Source organism: Solenopsis invicta, chromosome 15 (genome assembly GCF_016802725.1).
Source record: "Solenopsis invicta isolate M01_SB chromosome 15, UNIL_Sinv_3.0, whole genome shotgun sequence".
NCBI lineage: Eukaryota > Metazoa > Arthropoda > Insecta > Hymenoptera > Formicidae > Solenopsis > Solenopsis invicta.
The window spans coordinates 3517263-3536055 of NC_052678.1; the positions used below are offsets into that span (position 1 = coordinate 3517263).

The 18793-nt window shown below is 33.7% G+C and overlaps 3 protein-coding genes and 1 long non-coding RNA gene across 8 annotated transcripts; 1 reads left to right on the top strand and 3 right to left on the bottom strand.

Annotated features, from left to right (window-relative positions):
- Window positions 1-1331: 1331 nt before the first annotated feature.
- Window positions 1332-2599, bottom strand: LOC105195137. The gene is made up of 2 exons (XR_850689.3): window positions 2339-2599; window positions 1332-1527 (listed from the first exon to the last, which is right to left on the bottom strand). It is a non-coding gene; the product is annotated as an uncharacterized LOC105195137 (long non-coding RNA).
- Window positions 2600-2846: 247 nt separating this feature from the next.
- On the top strand, window positions 2847-10452 carry LOC105194989 (protein RCC2 homolog). 4 transcript variants are annotated; one of them, XM_039457955.1, is made up of 5 exons: window positions 2973-3208; window positions 4509-4577; window positions 6674-6914; window positions 7653-8500; window positions 9100-10452. In XM_039457955.1, the coding sequence occupies exons 3-5, from the start codon at window positions 6704-6706 to the stop codon at window positions 9268-9270; spliced, it is 1230 nt and encodes a 409-aa protein (XP_039313889.1). In that variant the 5' UTR covers window positions 2973-3208; window positions 4509-4577; window positions 6674-6703; the 3' UTR covers window positions 9271-10452. The 4 variants fall into 4 exon arrangements, with proteins under 4 accessions (XP_011158499.1, XP_039313889.1, XP_039313890.1 ...); XM_011160197.3 differs by lacking the exon at window positions 4509-4577 and having other exon boundaries at window positions 2847-3208; XM_039457956.1 differs by lacking the exons at window positions 2973-3208; window positions 4509-4577 and adding an exon at window positions 3219-3461.
- LOC105195060 lies at window positions 10120-12311 on the bottom strand. Of its 2 annotated transcripts, none has more exons than XM_011160318.3 (5): window positions 12010-12311; window positions 11474-11925; window positions 11140-11381; window positions 10845-11031; window positions 10120-10725 (listed from the first exon to the last, which is right to left on the bottom strand). In XM_011160318.3, the coding sequence occupies exons 1-5, from the start codon at window positions 12281-12283 to the stop codon at window positions 10576-10578; spliced, it is 1305 nt and encodes a 434-aa protein (XP_011158620.2). In that variant the 5' UTR covers window positions 12284-12311; the 3' UTR covers window positions 10120-10575. The 2 variants fall into 2 exon arrangements, with proteins under 2 accessions (XP_011158620.2, XP_039313891.1); XM_039457957.1 differs by having other exon boundaries at window positions 11474-11935; window positions 12010-12130.
- Window positions 12312-12448: 137 nt separating this feature from the next.
- On the bottom strand, window positions 12449-17736 carry LOC105194906 (ras-related protein Rab-18-B). The gene is made up of 4 exons (XM_011160074.3): window positions 17499-17736; window positions 17291-17408; window positions 16246-16563; window positions 12449-14208 (listed from the first exon to the last, which is right to left on the bottom strand). Exons 1-4 carry the CDS (start codon window positions 17567-17569, stop codon window positions 14047-14049), a joined length of 669 nt encoding a protein of 222 aa, XP_011158376.1. The 5' UTR covers window positions 17570-17736; the 3' UTR covers window positions 12449-14046.
- Between the last annotated feature and the right edge of the window lie 1057 nt (window positions 17737-18793).

The window sequence follows — 18793 nt, forward strand, 5'->3', positions numbered from 1 at the left end:
TACTGCTCGAATAGAAAGAGGTCTTTTCTTCAGTACCGTAACTGACTTTTCACGCGCCTCGTGCAAAGTTTTACCCTCCCCAAATTTTTGGAGAGAAAAAAGTAATAATTTTAAATATAGCAATTGTTTATAAATATTTTTGTGTACTCAAAAAATATACTAGATTATTCACATATATTTATAAAAAATAGTAAACAATAAACTCTATTCTCAACTACTTAAATATTTGAGAAAATAAGTAAAAATTGAAAATAATCATTTTAGTTGCATTTTTCTGCAACAACTTATTTCTTTTATATATATATATATATATATATATATATATATATATTAATATATTTTATATCATATGTAACGTCATAGGATATTTTCTAATAAAAAAAAACATAGGCCCATAAAATTGTTACATTTTAATATCCAGCATAATTTCTTATTTCTTGAATTACTCTGAGTAAGACAAAATGTATTATTAAACTTAAAACAAGATTTCATGAAACTAAATAAAAGTATCATATGTATCATATATGAATGTGCATAAATATTAATAATACTTAAATTATACAGACAGGATGGGCTTACTTCCACCGCTCTATCTGCTTTGTATTTATTTCAATGAAAACCTTAAAATTATCATTATTTATGCTTGTTATCTAATCTTAATTTTTAAAAAATTTTAAATATAATAATAATTAAAAATGCATATATATTCATTTATATTGTAGTGAAATAGCATTTACAAATCTAACAAGATGGTAAAAATTGTAAAATGTTAAATGAGATAAATTAAAACTTAAAATTGAATGGAAGGAATTAAGTACCACCGACAAGAAACTATTAAAGACAGATGACAATCTTGTGATTTGTTTGATTGTTGAAATTTAACTGATTTTATCATTATCTTGATATATTATTATCCTGATTTCACAGACATGTATATGTATTTAAAACTCAATAATATTCAATTTGTATTTAACGCATATCAAGTTCAGAAATACAAAAAAATAATTAAACATAACACCAATTTAGAATGATGTATTGTTACATTTTTTAATAAAAACTCATGAGTCACATGAGAATGTACATGGAAGTATTCCATATTTATTGCTAATCGATTTTACATCAAGAAAACATCAAAGAAATAATTTTAAAGATAAAATTTAAATTAAATTAAAAATTTAAAAATAAAATTTCCAAAAATTTCCTTAACTAAATCAATAAAATCTCATGAAAATTTATGATAAAAAGATTCTGGAAAATTCTATGTTTTCCCAGTTTTTCCTAACAGTAAACATTCTGAATAATTACTGAAAATGCATAGTATGATAAATAAATATACCTTGAAGAATTTTTATTTCGTTATACAATAATCGTTATTTCGTGCATAAGCAATATATCACACTTTGTACACATTGTACATCATTGAACTTTATGTCACAGACTCTTGTATGGTAGACTTGTATTCAGTGGGAGACTCTTGCCATAGCAATCACATGCCTAATTTTTATCTGTGTGCACCTTCAAATAACACTGCAAAAATAAATAATAAAGCATTATTAATATTATATTGCATGTGTATGTAAATATTATAAGCTATGTTTTATTCGTTATCTATGTAAATAATAATCTATAATAATAATCTATAATAAATCATTAGAGATTCAGATTTCATCAGAAGTAGTGAAAATTATGTTTCATTTTATAAATATTTTTAATATAATATATTTTAATATTCAAATCACATTTAATCTTCGTATATAATACTATTGATCATCTAAGAGTTAAATCAACATTAACTCTCTACAAACTATCTTGCTTTTTATTGCTTAATCAAACTACTTGAATCACTAATAAACACATATGTTTTTCAAAAGATTTTTGGGCTCTAAAAAATTTTAAAAAATTCTGGTAATTCTTTCAAAATTTGGGAATACAATTGTATAATTATATTATATCTGAAATGTTCTTTACTTTTTTTTTTATATATGACTTTGAAAAATCAGCAAAAACATCCAGGTGGATATGACCTGAGTTAGTTTTCAGAGAATTAAAGTTAATCATCTACATTGATATGAAAACAATATATTTGTTTTTATATCTTTATTTCTAAAAAATAAAAGTTCTTCATATGATTTAATCTGTTAAAAAATATTTTTCTTTAAAAGCAATATTCTAATAATCTAAATAAAGATAAGATAAATCTATTTTGTTCTAAATAATTATCTAGATAATTTTATATAAATAACGGCAAACACTGTGGACATTAGACCAACTTGCTTCTAATCCCATCTTCAGCCGCACCATAAGTTCACCTCGTATTCGCATAAATTACGGGACGTACCTGTTGCGCGAACGACCCTAACCTCACGTGAGCGCTTGTCGCAACGCTCGAAATTTTCCACGGAGTTTCGTCGCATTCCAGACAACGAGAAAACAACGGTAATTATGCAGCAGCCTCGATCACGACGAACGGAGAAGTACCGCCAACGTTGTCGCCGTTGTCGCCGAATCTTCGAACTCTATTTTGAATCCTCTTTTTTTCCATGATTTTGTTCCGATCCGATTCCGTGGCGTTCCGGCCGGGCGGAACGCGCAGGAACACGGGGCGCGCCCCCCGGCGATTTACAATCATAAACTGCGGTGCGGCGCCATGTGTATGTGCGCCTGTATGTATGTATATATACTTATCGCGGGAGCATGGTTTTATTATGATTTTTGAGCGCCAGGTGGCCGCGTTTTTGTTGTCGATTTGCCGTCGGCGGCGCGGCGCGACGCGGCGCGGCTCCCTCAGCGCCATTACATCGATAAATGTCACCGCGGCAGCCGCCAGCAGCAGCGTGAAACGACTTCCTGTGAAACGACTTCCTCCACCTGGTCCCTACCGTCCGCGTGAGCAAGCGAGGAAGGTAGTGTGCGGAGGAAGGAGGATCCGCGCGACGTCTTCGTCCCGACGACACACGGCCACGAGTTCCCCCGGTCGCGGCGAACGACCATCATCGCGGCGATGTCGACCAAGCGAAAAAACGCGGGCGGCAAGGCAAAGAGTCGCCCCAAGCAGCGCAAGGTGGAATACGACGAGGAGGACATTTCCAGCGAGCACGACTCGGAAGTCGACGACGCTGAAGCCGGCACCAACATCGACGGCGAGGACGCCGCGGCCGAGGACGCGCTCGCGGACGTCTCGAGCATGCCCGAGTTACCGGCACCAGAGGTAAAACACCTCGCAACCCTCCGCCTCCTCCCCATCCCTTCCGTCCCTTTGCGATTGAGCGCGTATAGAGAGCGCGAGATCAGCCTGAGCCCGCCTTCACCCGCGCGCGCCCGTGGGACGACGCGCCCGGTCTCGCGACGCGACGCCGACGGCCGAGGACCGATTCAGTTTCGAATTAATCGATCGCCACTCAGTCGACACAATTTGTAACTACTATGTATTTGGAAATATTTTATGCAACGAATATTTCGTGGTATTTATCATAATTACTTATATCTATTGCTTCTTTTCATGCAATATAAATGTGCTAGTGCTATATATTATTTACATAACAAATGTGTTCAATGGAAGTCAAACATTTTATCTTATATAGACATTGTGTAAAAAAGTAGTTGTATAAGTATACCATTATTACTTTTACTTTTAGAAAAGAATGAAATTATACAGCATTGTTGCTACTTTCTTTTGTTATATAAAATATGATAATGAAGCTCGTAGCTATTAATACTGTGTCGACTGGCTATTGTTGTTACAATTGAATATAGAAATGTGAACAAATTGATACTAGTAGCTATTCAAAGATTTATTGTTGTCAATGACGCATGTAGATCTAAACTGAGAATTTGTATAATTTTCCTATACACAGAAAATTACTACCAATAAGAGCGTTTACTCCTTTCACTTATTTGTTCTAGTAAATAACGGTTATATCTTTAACAAGGAATATTTTCTCAATGATCATCTTAAAATATACATGAATTTGAGAAAAACTTACATTATCATGTATTTATATAAAAATTTTGTTCTTTTTTGAAGAATATAAAAAAAACTTTATCAAATTGAATTTTTGACCTACAGCGGTATTCCTACACATGGAAAAAAAGTGTTTACTTCTTTCACTTTTGTTATTGCAGTAAATGATGGTTATATTTTTAACAAAGAATATTTTCTTAATAATTGTCTTAAAATATACTCATCTGACATAAATTTGAAGAATCTCATGTTATTATGCTGAAAATAAAAATTTATATTTTTTGAAAAATAAAATGTTCCCAAATTGAATTTTTACTTTAACTTATATTCTTGATTAAAGTAATTAAATTAGGATTCAAAATATATTTTGAAAAGGTTTGATGCTTATTTGATGAGTTTAGGATAAATTTGCAAATATATGCTCATTAATTTCAATATACCACTCAAATCGCCGCAATTCACGCAAATTTTGCGCAAACTGTGCCCTGCATTTTAAAGTTGTTATGACAGATTGCTTTTCAATTGATAATTCTTTCCTGCCCTGCAGCACACCTTATTCTGGGCACATCATTAGGACGTTCTCTGGACGTCTTTAGGACATTTCTGTGCTGTATGGGTAAGAGCCATTTACGAGATTACTTTACATATTTTCACAAATTTTTACAGTATCATAATACAAGGCAAACACCGAAGTTCTTTCATCGTGCATTTATTAACGAATCGAAACAGCATTGATATCACTACAAGTATCTCATGACCACGCATATTTTGTTTATTTCCAGGAATCAGGGACTATCCTATTAGCTCTGTTTTTTTTTAAATTATTTTTTAAATCCGAATTAACGAAATTTAATTTACAATTTGCTATACTTCTAACTGTAATCATCAGTGATTATTTACTGTCTTTCAATGATTCCATTTAAGAAGAATCTCTCATTGATTGGACTGATATGCACTGATTGATATAGTTATAAGTATAATAAATCAGGCTATTCACTTTCAGTAATTCTACACATTGACTCCAATTTAAAGAATACAATTTATTATGGTTTTTGTATAAATAATGTATAAATATAATGCATGCAAAGTGCTGAAAATGTTCATAACAGCTGCTGAACTCACTTTTATGAAATAAAATGTATTACGTTTATCTTTTACAGAGAAATCGAATTTGAAGGTGTATCGAAATTAATGAGCAGTAGTGTATGAACTTAAAATATTAAAAATAAGTAATATTATTTACATAATTTAAGTATTTATCTATGTATATATTTCAATATTTATCTATGTATATATTTTAAGTTTATTTTAAGTAAATATTACTTATATTCAAATAAATGATGAGTGCATTTTAAGATTATTGTCTAAATATTCTTTGTAAAAATAAACGTTATTTAAAGCGATAAAGAAAATTACGATTTAAGTAATTGCTTTTTTTAGCACAAGAATGACATGTTTTATAAGTATATATAGAAAGCTTGAGATTGACATATTGATAAAAGAAATTGTACGATAAAGGAACATCTTTCTTATTTTGTTATTAGCTAACACAGCTTTTGACATGTATCCAAACTTAAACAATTTATTTTTTTATCACGTTGCTCCAATATTGCCCAAGGCTTCTTGTTTTTGTCTTTATTTCTCATTAAGTGAAAAATTTGTGGCGAAAAATTACTTTATATATTGTCCATTTTAGCCCATCTTATGTTTAATTAATATTTATACTTTGAATATATTATCACAATTATAAAAGCAATATTTTTCAACTAGAAACCTCTTCAAATTCAAATTTCGTGATGAAACCATCGTGAACGATGTAAGTCAGTGATCCAAAACTTGTTTTAAAGTTTACATTTACATACGCTTTCATATTTACATGAACTCTTTACATAAGCTATTTATATATAGTTATTTTCGAAGATGATGCAGGTTATTTCATTCTGCCGAAGCAAATCATATAAACAAGTTTGAAATATTATAAAATAACTACAAAAAATAACTTAAATTATTAGTGAGTTACTAATCACCAAAAATATAACTAATGTTAAGTTAAAGCACATACAAGAATTTTATTCTTATTTCCCAGTTTTGCTGCGTTCTGATACAAAATTTTATCAAATTGAATTTTTGTTTTAACTTATATTCTTAATTGAAATATTAAATTGCGATTTAGAATATATTTTGAATAAATGTGATGCTTATAATGAATTAGATTTACGGATATGTGAACTTACGAAATATCTGAAAATTTATAAAATATTTACGTTATATGTGCACTAAAGATTTTCAGTACTAGTAATGAATATCGGACCGCAACCTGAAAGAAGAGTATACATGTAATTCTTCTTTTTCCAAACGCTGATTATTTCGAGGAAAAGAGGGAAATACATATAAAGATGCCTCTTTGTGTTGTGCTTTCTCTGTCAATTAACTTCACTCTAGAGATCGAATACTGATCTAGGTATATCATTGAGATACTTAAACTGCGTTTCAACTTTCATTTTTTATTTCTTTGTAAATTTGCTCTGTGAAATATCGTAGAATCTGCAAAATGTTTCAACTTTTTTCAATCAGCATATTGGTATGATTACTTCTTGCAGCTCGCATTAAGTTTCATTTATTTTATTCTTAATGTTGAACTCCACGGATACACGACGAATGAAATACGTTAGACGCAACGAGGGTAACTGTGAAATCTATTTTATATTACAGGGTGGCTGGGGCAAACCTGGAACATTGCTCATGTGTGGCCTTACTAATTGGGAAATGGCTGGTCGCAAAGCACCGCCTAAAGGAGTAAAAGCAAACGTAGGACGTAGCTTGTGGACGCCGCACACTTTTAAAAACTTGAATGGCGCAAGAGTACGACTAATCGCATCCGGTCCCGCTGCATCTCACAGCATTATCGTTACTGAAGATAATAAATGCATGGCTTTTGGTAGAAATGATAAAGGTAAGCGATGCATGTCTTTATATGCGATAACTGTGATGTGAATTTATATCACAATTATTTTTTTTCTCTTATTAAGATATGGATTGCCACAGCGGGTTATCATTCATCTTTCCTTCAATCATAAATCTTTGATCAATCTCTTGTAAAACCAAAGCGCGAGAACAATCAAGATCGAGCTCGGAATCTGCAAATTGACTGTTATTATGCAGAGTCACGCGTCAGCAATTAAAACTTAACTATATTGACATACATAACAATAGTCAGAAGAAATTCCCATGGGCATTGAGCCACGAATCCCATTGTTTCACAAGCCGCAGGCTTGTGACTAATATGTACTTGACTAATATGTACTTTGTACATATAAAACCTCTTCAATTGGCTTGAAGCTGATTCTTTACGGTCTGCGTCATTTCTGCGTTTGATCCAAATCTCTAACCTAAGACTCTGTTCAGAACTTTTTTCAAAAACCATAAAAGAGTTACAAAAGGCAATAAGTGCAGTCTATAAAAAAAAGTCTCAACTTTCCTTCTCGATCTAATTTTACATGTCTACACTTGCCTCAATACCACACACAAAGCTGCCGCAACGGGTCAAACGCGAGATTTTAATTGGACATGCTTTGTATCAAAGATTAATACTTACAAGTCTGTATAGATTAGCATCTATTATTAATTGTATTTAAATTTGCATGTATTACGTTTTTGTTCTGTCGACACTGAAGTCACATAATTTTCACAGGTCAATTGGGCGTCGGAGACACCAAGCGTCGCGACGAGCCCACCGAGGTCGAAGCCTTAAAGGGACACACGGTTATAGGAGCATTTTGTGGGCGCAACCATACCTTATTTTTAACGAGCCGCGGCATAGTTTTCGCCGCCGGTGACAATAAACTGGGCCAATGCGGGGTTGGCAAGAACGACCCATGTATCATGACTGCCACCAAAGTAAAGTATTCCGGACCGCCGATAGTGAAAGTGGGATGCGGTGCGGAGTTTTCGATGATTTTGGATCTCAAAGGTGGCCTGCACTCGTTCGGATGTCCGGAGTATGGCGCTTTAGGCCACAACACCGACGGCAAATACTTCATCACGAATACGAAAATGGCATTTCATTACGAGAAAGTGCCTAAGCGTATCGTTTTATATGTGGAGAGGGGTAAGGACGGCCACGCGACGCCGTTGGATCGCGTTGAGATCACGGACTTCAGTTGCGGTCATTACCACACGGTCGCAATTGACAGCAAGAACCGTGCGTTCTCCTGGGGATTCGGTGGAATCGGCCGTCTGGGACATAACGAGCAACGCGACGAGCTGGTACCGCGTCTTATAAAATTTCTGGAACCGCCCAGTCGTGGTGTCCGTGCGGTGCACTGTGGCAGCACGTACAGCATCGCGATCAACGTGCATGGTTCGGCCCTGATGTTCGGTCAGACTAAGCGCACCGGCGAGGCCAACATGTATCCCAAGCCAATTCAAGATCTCTCCGGTTGGGAAATTCGATGCGTCGGTTGTTCGCAGACGAGCGTAGTGGTCGCGGCCGATGACTCCGTTATCGCCTGGGGCCCCAGTCCTACGTTCGGAGAATTGGTAAAATATCTTAAAATTTTGAAGATATATCAAGAGAAAATACAATACTGATGTGAGCTGTCGCGATTAACAGGGCGTAAATTAAAAAATTGTCAACAATAAAAGTTACAAATGCAGGCATTTTTATCCTGGCTTCGGGTCTTCTTCAACGCGTAGTACTAGAAAAAGAAGTAGAGAAATGGTCAGATATTTGTTCTCAATAAGCATATTAATGTCTAAATCAATACTTAAATGTATCGTCAAAAAAGGAAAATAGTTGTCAAAAGGAAGACAAAACTTTAAGTAAATAAATAAATAAAAGAGAATGAGTCAATAAAAAAATATAACCAATCATTAAAATTATCAAAACTTAGAAACAAGCGTGGTAACATACATATTTGGAAAAGAAATGCTTGCATATTAATTATAAACTTATTTTCAAAATGTAATTAAATTCTTGTATTATGTAAAAAGACTGGACAATCTTCTTAAATTAGATCTTTTGCTTGATAAGAAACTACTCTAGTATTGAGTTTTTCAGCAATCCAAAATCATAAAATCAAATTACACTAGTTAATTTTAAATGGTTCTCTAAGATAATTTATAATTTTATTTCTCAGGGTTTCGGTGAAATGCGAAAGTCGTCGACGACTCCAATGGAGGTGAAAGCCTTGGAAGGTTTATACATTACTGCCGTTACATGTGGTCTGTCTCATACGCTTATGATCTGCCGAGACGATACCGAGGAGGAAAGAGCCAAGATTAATAAGCTCCAGGTGTACTCCGTTTAAAGTGTATTCTTCGACCCGCGTAAATGGGTCTCTATTGCGTCACTATTGCAGATGATCGAATCGGAAGGAGAATTCTTATTCCCCTTCATTGATCCACAGCTACATTTCGAGAAATTTTAACAAAGTATCAGAGAACGATAACAATAGATCGCCACAAAACGTCCAGAAGAGATAGGATTAGATATTGCTCTACTTTGTACTTCCAGTTTTTACTTAACGCGCGAATGAAAGTCGATATGTGTAACATTTGAAATCCATTCTGTTAGCAGCTCAGGATAATAGACCAAACAAGATGGATGCAAAAATATATTTTGATACGTTGCTATTTTATTGAAGTTTGCCGTAATTTTCATCGAAATGGAGATAGTTTATTCGTATAGAGAAGCTGAAGAACTGAAAAGAGAACTAGTAAAGATCAGCAGTAACTGCCTTCATTTTTATCGCTTTCTTAATGAATTTACCTGTTCAAATAGTTTATATCATTGATTCATCACAGTAGTACCTGAATCATTACATCTGCAGAAATCGTTTTTTACAATACATATACAGGGATAATCCCTAAATAGGATTAATGCGAGTGAGTCATCATTCAACTAGGTAATAGTTTAACGTTGTACATGAATTAAATTTCGATGTGTTTTATTAACTTTATAGGAAAATAATTTAACTTTTTTTTTATATAAAACATGTCATGGAAGATATGCATGTGTAATTTTACTTTTAATTTTATTTAAGTTTTTATACGTAAAATTTCAATTAATATCACTTATTGCAAAGTGATAAGGAAAGAGCTGTGGAATTCTTTTTAGCTGTATTAGAGAGAAAATTCATTAAATTCGGGCGACTAACATGTTTCACATTTAATAAGGTTTTTTTTTTTTAAAGATAAATTATGTAATATACAGTTCTCGTATATTATTATCGTAGATGCGTTACTAAAAATGTTTGGTCGAGTACAATAGTATACAAAATAGAACGAAACAGAAAGTATTTAGTACCTTGTGTACTAACAATTCCGATCACTGCCAGAATGTATTACAAGCATCTCTAATTGTGATGTCACATTCATTCCATTCCGTTCCATGTAATACTCTCGTGCGATTTCTGCACCGAAATATTCTTCTGATAAACTTGCGATGAATGTACAAGTCCAATTACAAAATAAACGAATTTTTTAAGAAATTGCCATCGAAAACTCTTGTCCTATTTAGCAACTTTTAAGAGAGGAAAAAATGTTCGTTTCGAATTTTTGAAACATTTTAAAACCTTTTTTCTTCACAATTAAATGTATCGCTTTTTGCAAATTTAATTTGCTTGAGGAACTCTTATACATTTCCAACAACACTTTTTGATGCGATGCAGTTTCTGTCGTTCTAAACACACGTCGCAAACAATATCTTTTGCAGTATTTTGATTGAAGCACTTAACAAGGTCTTCTTTGCGTTTACATTCTTGCTAATTGACAAAATTATATATTTTACGAATTATATGAATTAAAATTGATGCTTTCTATATTGTCAAATTTCTGATACGTTATACTATCTTACTAAAAAATGTTAAATGTATATTTTTACCACAAGTTTTTGGTCCATCATTATCGTAGCGGAAGCGATAAATTGTTGAGCACTATGCATTTCCTCTTGTGAAACGTTTCCGTACTTCCAACGTAACAATTGATGGGCTATGTAATGTTTAGGATCCGACGGCTGATATCTCAAAGCTCTGCTTATCGCCCACGATAGTGGCACCATCACATTTTGTCTATGTACACATTGTATGCGTTACACTATTATACATTGCCGCACTTCATACAAATTCAATAACACAAATGATTATAAAAATTTTAATTATAAAAATGTTATAAAATACCTCAAATAATCGTTTCTCTTCAGAGTTTCACTACCTCGTTTTTTCGGCAATAAATTCGTATAACAAATGCACGTGGCAGGATCATATTGTGTGCTTGTTGTGATAGAAATATCTGAGAAAGCCGTTTCACTTAAGCCACAAGATGTCTTCGATGAATTATCGGATGCCGACTCAGTCGTTTTTCCTTCCGAAAAGGTAGAACGTGATTCCAATATAATTAAACTGCATTCACATAATATTTCCTGTCAGTTATTTCAATTTTAAGATAGATCATTCATTAGTCTACAGCATAACGTGCGTTTTATTTAATATTCTTTGAAATCAATTAAGACACCTCGACTACTCCCAAAGCTTCCTTTTCTCTGTATTCATTATACCCAAGATCAATTAGAACATCTTCCGCTTCTTCATCGATACCGTTCTCTTCTACATAATTACAAGTGCCTTCGTCCAGCCCAAGCTTTTTGAGAAAACGAATTACCGTCGGCGAAGCTGATTTAACTTTCCCTTGCCAGTTCAGAATTCCTGGAACATCGATGCCACTCGATAAAAGACGATATAATGTATCTCCGTCTTGAGACGCCAGTCCACACGTAACAATAGTCCAGCATTGATTTTCAGTTAATCCAGTAGCAGCCAGATTCCAAATCAATTTATCGTCGAGTCTCTTCGACCATGTACCCGCGTCCGTTTCCGCTCCAAAGCCTTGGAAATATTTCAGTTCCTCAGGAGCAAGACTGAGAAGACCATATTTCATTGCCTTTACGATATTTCGTGGTGACATTCCTAAAATTCACTGTTCAATGTCACAAAACAATAAATAACGAAACGCACACGTGTACGAAAATTTCCAAGAAAAAATCTGGATACCTTTTCCTTCTAATTCCAGTAAAACACACTCGGTATACATTCCACTATGAATAACAAAATGTAATAATTTATCGCGTGACGCATCGTATTGCACGTCGCTACACATGAATGAAGATTTAATATCGTTACGTCGCACAAGTTTGTCCTTCAGTAAGTTGAGTAATCTTTCGTTACTCCAGCCACCGTAGATGAGCATTCCTTTATTTGTCAATTTTATATGTAGCCTTGTCTCGTGTAACGCCTCTTTGTCTGTCAAAGTCTGCGTATCTGACATTTTCAGACAGATTTATAAGTCGTACAAGACGGTTTTAAGTCATTTTACGTAGATATCACAAATGTCAAAATGCAAGCTAATTATTTAGGCAATTGTTATGTATTGATCGTTCATCACAAATCTTTTTACAGTTTTTACATTGAAATAATAAACATGTACATTACATATCCAGAAAAATGTTTTTATTTACAAATGAATAAATATATAATTGATATACAGAGTATCTCATAATTCACGTTCACAATGCGATGTTCTGTGTTAGAAAAAGCAACCTTTTTCTTTGACAAAATTGTATTTGATGGTTTCTCAATGAGAGCAATTTAAAGCTATGAATAAGCACTTTCAATTACGCTATGTATGAATCAGTGGTTAGGTGATGCATACTGCGAACGTATATAGTGCATATCTCTTTTTACTCTATATTACTCTACAGATTTTATATATAACTGATGCATATTTATCATTATTTAGAATAAAACTCATTTAACAAGAGAAAATTTTTAACTTTGATATTGTTTGAAAGTAAAATAAATCTTATTCGTAGAATAAATATATGTACAATACAAAAACAAGGTCTGCATTTCGAGCAAACGTTTCGAAACATTTAAATTAGCCTTTTTCAAATCTATAGAAAGCTTAGAACAACATTTGGCATCTAACTCTACTTATCTAATCTACTTGTTTTACTTTCAATTATTGTTTCAAAGTATTAGTTACAAGATTTCTGATATTTATTATTATTAAGTCGTATTCTAAATAACGATATTTTTAGATATTACATATAATTAACATAAAATTTTCAAAAAAAATAATGAAACATCCATAATTTAAAACACTTATTCTTCAGCTTTAAATTGAGATCGAACCTGGGATCTATTGAGCCAATCGTTTTCACACGGAGCGGCGCATCACCTCTCAAAGAGAACCAATCAAATCGACTAGACATTCAATAAATGTCAATAAACGTTTATTAGACGTTTATTATTTGTTATTTCTCCATAGGCTAACTTTAAATTACTCTCATTTAAAAATTATTACTCCAACACAATTTCGCCAGAGGAAAAAGTTATTTCTTCTGACAGAGAATTGCATTCAGTATACACGAATTCTGAGATCATTATATATCTTGTACTTAAGCGTCAAAATCTCTGTAAAATATATACTCACCGCTTTTCCCCGGTGCAGTATATATTTACGATTTAAGAGATATACATTAGAATCTAGAAACTAGCACCTAATATACAAAATAACACAACATCCTTAAATATATTTTACAATATAATACATGCTTTTCAAATGTAACAACGATATGCGTCAAGCACACATATTGTGCAAAATGTAAAACGACAAACACAATCGAAAAAGACTATAAAAATGTTCAAATTCACTTATATAAATACGTGATGGACAGATTATCGCCTAAGGTCTTCATACAAATGTCTTATTGAGTATGTCTACGAGCGTTTCCTTATCACTCGTAAATCTTGTATTTACACGAACACAAAATTTTGTTTAACATCGATATCTATACACCAGATTCAGCTTAGTCTCTAACGACAGTTTGTACGTTTAGATGTGTACGCTTGATATCAAATGCATGCCTATCTTTGGATAAGTCTTTATACCATCTGAATAATATATATAAAGCGATGATCTATTAAATTTGATCCTTTCCACGTTACGCTCGTTGTTCCTCGAAAATTACTCCAAACTTAACGCATTGTGTACAGTGTTGTACGAGCACACGCACTTTTCACAATTGATTACAGCAAGCTGCAGTAACAGTTTGAGTTCGCATCCTGCTGTTGATAATCGTTGGTCAACTGCATGCCTCTCTTTCCCACTCGATGCCTCGCACCGCCCATGGTACCGTTGTCGTACAATCGCATAGAGTGAGTATCCCAAAGTCCAGGCGTTTGTATTATCTGTTGAATGCAGTATCATATTTTACATAACGTTATAAACAAGCTCAAGAACTAATTATAAACTAAATAATAATACTAATCAATAATACTATGTATAATATCAAATATTATGATATAATTTTAATAATTATTAAATTACAATTTTTATTGGGTCGTCCGGAAAGTTCGTGCCGTTTTTTCGTAGATGATGTTTGAAGGCAAATTCGAGGAAGTTATTTCAATGCAATGCATCAGATGCGTACGTATTTTGACAAGTGACATTTAAACGATTATTTATTTAATGATATTAGTTATCACATTCAAATAAAGACATTTCTCTTGGCATCAGTTTGAAGATAAAAAGAAATAACGTGTTTTTTCGGTGCATTATGCTTTTTAATTTTCGTAAAGGTAAAATGTGACACAAAATCGAAAAAAAAATATGTACCGTGTACTGAGAGGATGATGTAAGCGAACGCATGTGCCAGAAGTGGTTTGCTAAATTTCGTTCAGGAGAAATAAATTGAAGATGCTCCTTGTTCTATTTGGCCAATTATCGCGAATGTTGATCAAATAACAGCTATAATCGATTCCGATCGGCAAATCACAGTTCGAAAGATCGCACCAAGATTAAAAATTGGCAAATCAACTGTTTCCAAAATTTTGTAATTCAAATTTTGCTTGAAAATCGGCACAAACTTTCCGAACAACCCAATAATATAATTATAAATAAAAACAAATATCTAAAAATGCTCAAAGGATTTGAAATTCAAATAGTACAATTGAAGGAGCTAAAGTACACTATGAGCCGAATGTGACATCTAGCACAATTTTCCACCCCCTCCTCCTTGTGTTCCATAATGCATGATATAAATGTGTGCGCGACGGAACGCAAGGGGGAGTAGAGGGTGGAGAATTGTGCTAGACATCACACAAGCAAAGTATTCATGCTAATAAATTCGGACTATATTTACATGAAAAATATATAATACATGCATCACCTAATTTATAGATCTAAAATAGAGTCAGAAGATCTGATTTATATAATTTTTCATGTAAATATTATTTAAATTTATTACTATAAATAGAGAAAATGGGACTTGGCATAAAAGGCAATTTAACATTGCGTTCTATTTATGGTGAAAGAAACAATTGAAAAATTATCGCAAAATATCTCTTTTATAATGTAACCATTTCCAAAGTTTTGTTTCAATCAATTATTATAATAAAGAAATTTGATTCATGATGAGGTAAATAATTCCCGAATGTTTCAATATTTCATATTATTGTTCATCAGCTTGAGAGAATAAATCTAAGCACACATATTATTAATTAATAGAAGTTTCTGTTATCATGTAAAATTATTTTGAATATGTAATAGAAACAGAAAAGATCGCAAATATATTTCTTGCAAAAATTGTAATTTTTCAAAGTTATTTTGTGATGATCAAATAACAAAATGCTATTACAGACAGAAAAATAAATGTAAACTGTGCTATTTTAAATATAGCTTTCTTCACTAGAAATTTTGAATATAAAATTTTGTTAAATTTGTTATTAAATGTTTACACACTTCTCACTAGCGCGTAAGCTTGCCTTAAATATAATTCAATATACCCCATCTCTATATATATTTCAATCATTGTATAATAACAAATTATTGTTATTATTATTACATATTATTATTAATGTTATTATTAACATTAATGAAAACGTATTAAAAACAAAAAAAAACACATAAAAGATGTGTTATTGGGACAAGTTAATACGGCTATAACACAGCATGTTCATATTTTACTTATTACAAAGAAACTATATCATATCAGAACCTGGCATGAAAATGTGAATAAAAATTTTTTTCTATCACATTAGTACAGTTTAATCATAATAATTGTTCAAAATATTGTATGCTGAAATTGTGAAAACTGTGCCAACGAGCGTTGGTCTCCCCTACTTTGCTTAGCTCCTAACACTTATTTAAATTATAAATAATATAACTGCAATCTTCATGGAACATGTATCTACATAAAATTGCTGCTGGTGCAAATTCCGACGTACCTTTTGTACAAGTTCCTCAAAGCAACACCTGACACCATCTGCAGTTTTCGCACTGCTCTCAATATATAAGGTCTGATGCCTCCTGGCGAACTGTAGGCCGTCCTCGGTGCTGACTTCTCTATTTGGCAAATCTATCTTATTACCTACTACCATCTTAACGATGTCTGTTTTGTTGCAGTATGTATTTAACTCATTGAGCCATGTTTCCAATTTCACAAAGGTATTTCTATCCGTAACGTCGTACATCAAAATAGCACCCTGACCGTCTCTGTAATAACTCGGCGTTAAGGTGCGAAATCGCTCCTGGCCAGCAGTATCCTGTAAACAACGTGCTTTGACAAATCTGTGATACATCATTTGATTTATATTAAGGCTACTCTACGATAATGTGGATGTTAATTGTAAATGTTAAAATATTGTAAGATACAATTATCTCTCCATTTCTAGCAATATAAATTAACTTTAATCACAATGTTTCTTATTCTTAAAATTGGAAAAAGGGATAAAAGAAAAGTTAACCTCCACAATGCAACCTAGCTTGTTGAACCAGACAATCTTTCTAAATTCTGTCTCCAATTTGAACACATACAAAAAAAATAAAAAAATGGTTTTAGGTTATATAATTGTACAATTGTATTCCAAAATGTTGAAATATACGAATTTATACATAAAATTTTTGTTCAGATTTGTTAGAACCCTCTAAAAGACACAATTATTTATCAGTAACTTACGCAGCCTGACTAATGTGCATTTCTACCAGTAAATTAGCTTTGATTTCAGTTTAACTTATTCTCAATCTTTTCCTAATTCTACTTCTAATTTTTCTAGAATTAGAAAAGAATAAAAAGCAAGTCAGGATCAAAGTTAATCCACATCTGTGAAAATAGAGTATATATGTATATACATAAGCAGTGAAAAACAGAGTGGTAGTCTATGGAAGTTTAAACTGAGACCAAAGTCAATCCACATTGGCAGAAGTGGAGATACAACTGCGTCTTGCCAGCACTAATCGCAGAATGGCCTTTATCCCTGAACGATTACAAACCCAAATCGCAAGCTTCACCACGTTGCCGTCGATGTTGACCTGCTTGGTCTTGTAGTCCATCCCAACCGTGCTTTGCATATTCTCGTAGAACTCATCCTCGGTGAACCTCAAGAGTATGCTGAGGAGAAACGGCATAGTGCCGATTAGCTTACGAGCGTCATAAATCGGTAAACGAGGAATGAGTCACGATCGACTTCGCTCGTGTTACCTCGACTTTCCCACGTTGGATTCGCCGATCATGAGAATCTTCAGTATCGTCAGAATGTCTTCCTGATCCATAATAATAGTCCGACTGCACGCTAGCGAGGTCAATCGACGTCAACGTTAACGTTGGAAAAAAAAAGCACGCCGATTTCGTCTTCCTCGTTCGTTGCAACGTCGCTAATTTGCGCGTACCGTGACGTTCAACACCGCACAACACTGTGTCTGTTGGTGCCCGTGCTCAGCTCAGCTGTGTATTATATTGCTATATCATGTATACAGGGTGTCCTGCGAACAATGGATTAATTATTTAGATCTCCCCACTCCACCTTCGATTTTGATAAAATTAGACTCATTCGACGCGTTTTTATTAGCATTTACTATCACAGAGCTACACGTTCCTCCGAAATGCGTTCCTCTGAAATGCGAGAATTTAAAATCGTTAAAAAGAGGCAAGTTAAAGAGACGTTGCCTTTTTCAAGCTGTGCGATTGGTCGGGAGAAGAAAAGAGCAAGATCGATTGCTCTTTCTCTCTTTTAGAAAAGAGACGCGTTATTTTCTCTCTTTTTCTCATCCCATCTCTTTGTTTTCAGACTGTCACAGACCACGTGTGTATATGAAGAGAGCACTTGACCTTTAATCGTTAAATGGGTATTATTTTTAATTTTATTATTTAATTTTTTAACAGTTATTAATCCTAATGTATAACAAAGGAATTTATGTAATTAATTCTAGCTAATGATCCATATTATTATAATTGTTTGTTTTGTATTTATAATAAATCTAATTTTTAAAAAATCCTTATTTACTAATGATCATCAATGTTTTTTTTTTTTTTCAAATATCAATACTTTTGCTCAACCCTAATTTCCACACCTCCAACCAGTCCAACCCCAGAACTGTATGGCTTCACGTAACCACACGTAACCCGCAAAGCCCGCTCCTTGCGAGCCACATAATCTTCTCCCTCGACCAATCAGCTGATGAGGGAAGGGGAGACCCATTGGTCGAGGGATCTCCGGAGTGTCCAGAGTATCCGGACCTGTCATTGCCTGTCATCTCGGGCACAAATGTCACGGACACCCTGTAGTTTTCCCGATCGAGGTCCGATTCGATCCGGAAGCCACCGGGAGTCAGGGGAGCCACGGCGCGAGGTGAGGACACCACGCGGGTTCGCATCCGCGCTTCGCGAAATCTGTCCAGAGAGAGAGAGAGAGAGAGAGAGAGAGAGAACGGCGGCGGCAGAGAGAGAGAGAGAGAGAGAGAGAGAGAGAACGGCGGCGGCGCGACATCTCTCTGATC

What these genes read in the sequence shown, in the direction of transcription:
- LOC105194906 (XM_011160074.3), bottom strand. Translation starts at nt 17,569, where the DNA reads ATGGATCAGGAAGACATTCTGACGATACTGAAGATTCTCATGATCGGC. An exon ending in TGGTGAAGCTTGCGATTTGG is followed by an intron (nt 16,564 to 17,290) that starts GTTTGTAATCGT and finishes CGTTGTTTACAG; the next exon opens with GATACTGCTGGCCAGGAGCG. An exon ending in TTGAGGAACTTGTACAAAAG is followed by an intron (nt 14,209 to 16,245) that starts GTACGTCGGAAT and finishes TGCATTCAACAG; the next exon opens with ATAATACAAACGCCTGGACT.
- LOC105194989 (XM_011160197.3), top strand. Translation starts at nt 3,002, where the DNA reads ATGTCGACCAAGCGAAAAAACGCGGGCGGCAAGGCAAAGAGTCGCCCC. An exon ending in TTTTGGTAGAAATGATAAAG is followed by an intron (nt 6,915 to 7,652) that starts GTAAGCGATGCA and finishes TAATTTTCACAG; the next exon opens with GTCAATTGGGCGTCGGAGAC. An exon ending in GTCCTACGTTCGGAGAATTG is followed by an intron (nt 8,501 to 9,099) that starts GTAAAATATCTT and finishes TTTATTTCTCAG; the next exon opens with GGTTTCGGTGAAATGCGAAA.
- LOC105195060 (XM_011160318.3), bottom strand. Translation starts at nt 12,283, where the DNA reads ATGTCAGATACGCAGACTTTGACAGACAAAGAGGCGTTACACGAGACA. An exon ending in ACTGGAATTAGAAGGAAAAG is followed by an intron (nt 11,926 to 12,009) that starts GTATCCAGATTT and finishes AGTGAATTTTAG; the next exon opens with GAATGTCACCACGAAATATC. An exon ending in AAGAGAAACGATTATTTGAG is followed by an intron (nt 11,032 to 11,139) that starts GTATTTTATAAC and finishes ATGTGTACATAG; the next exon opens with ACAAAATGTGATGGTGCCAC.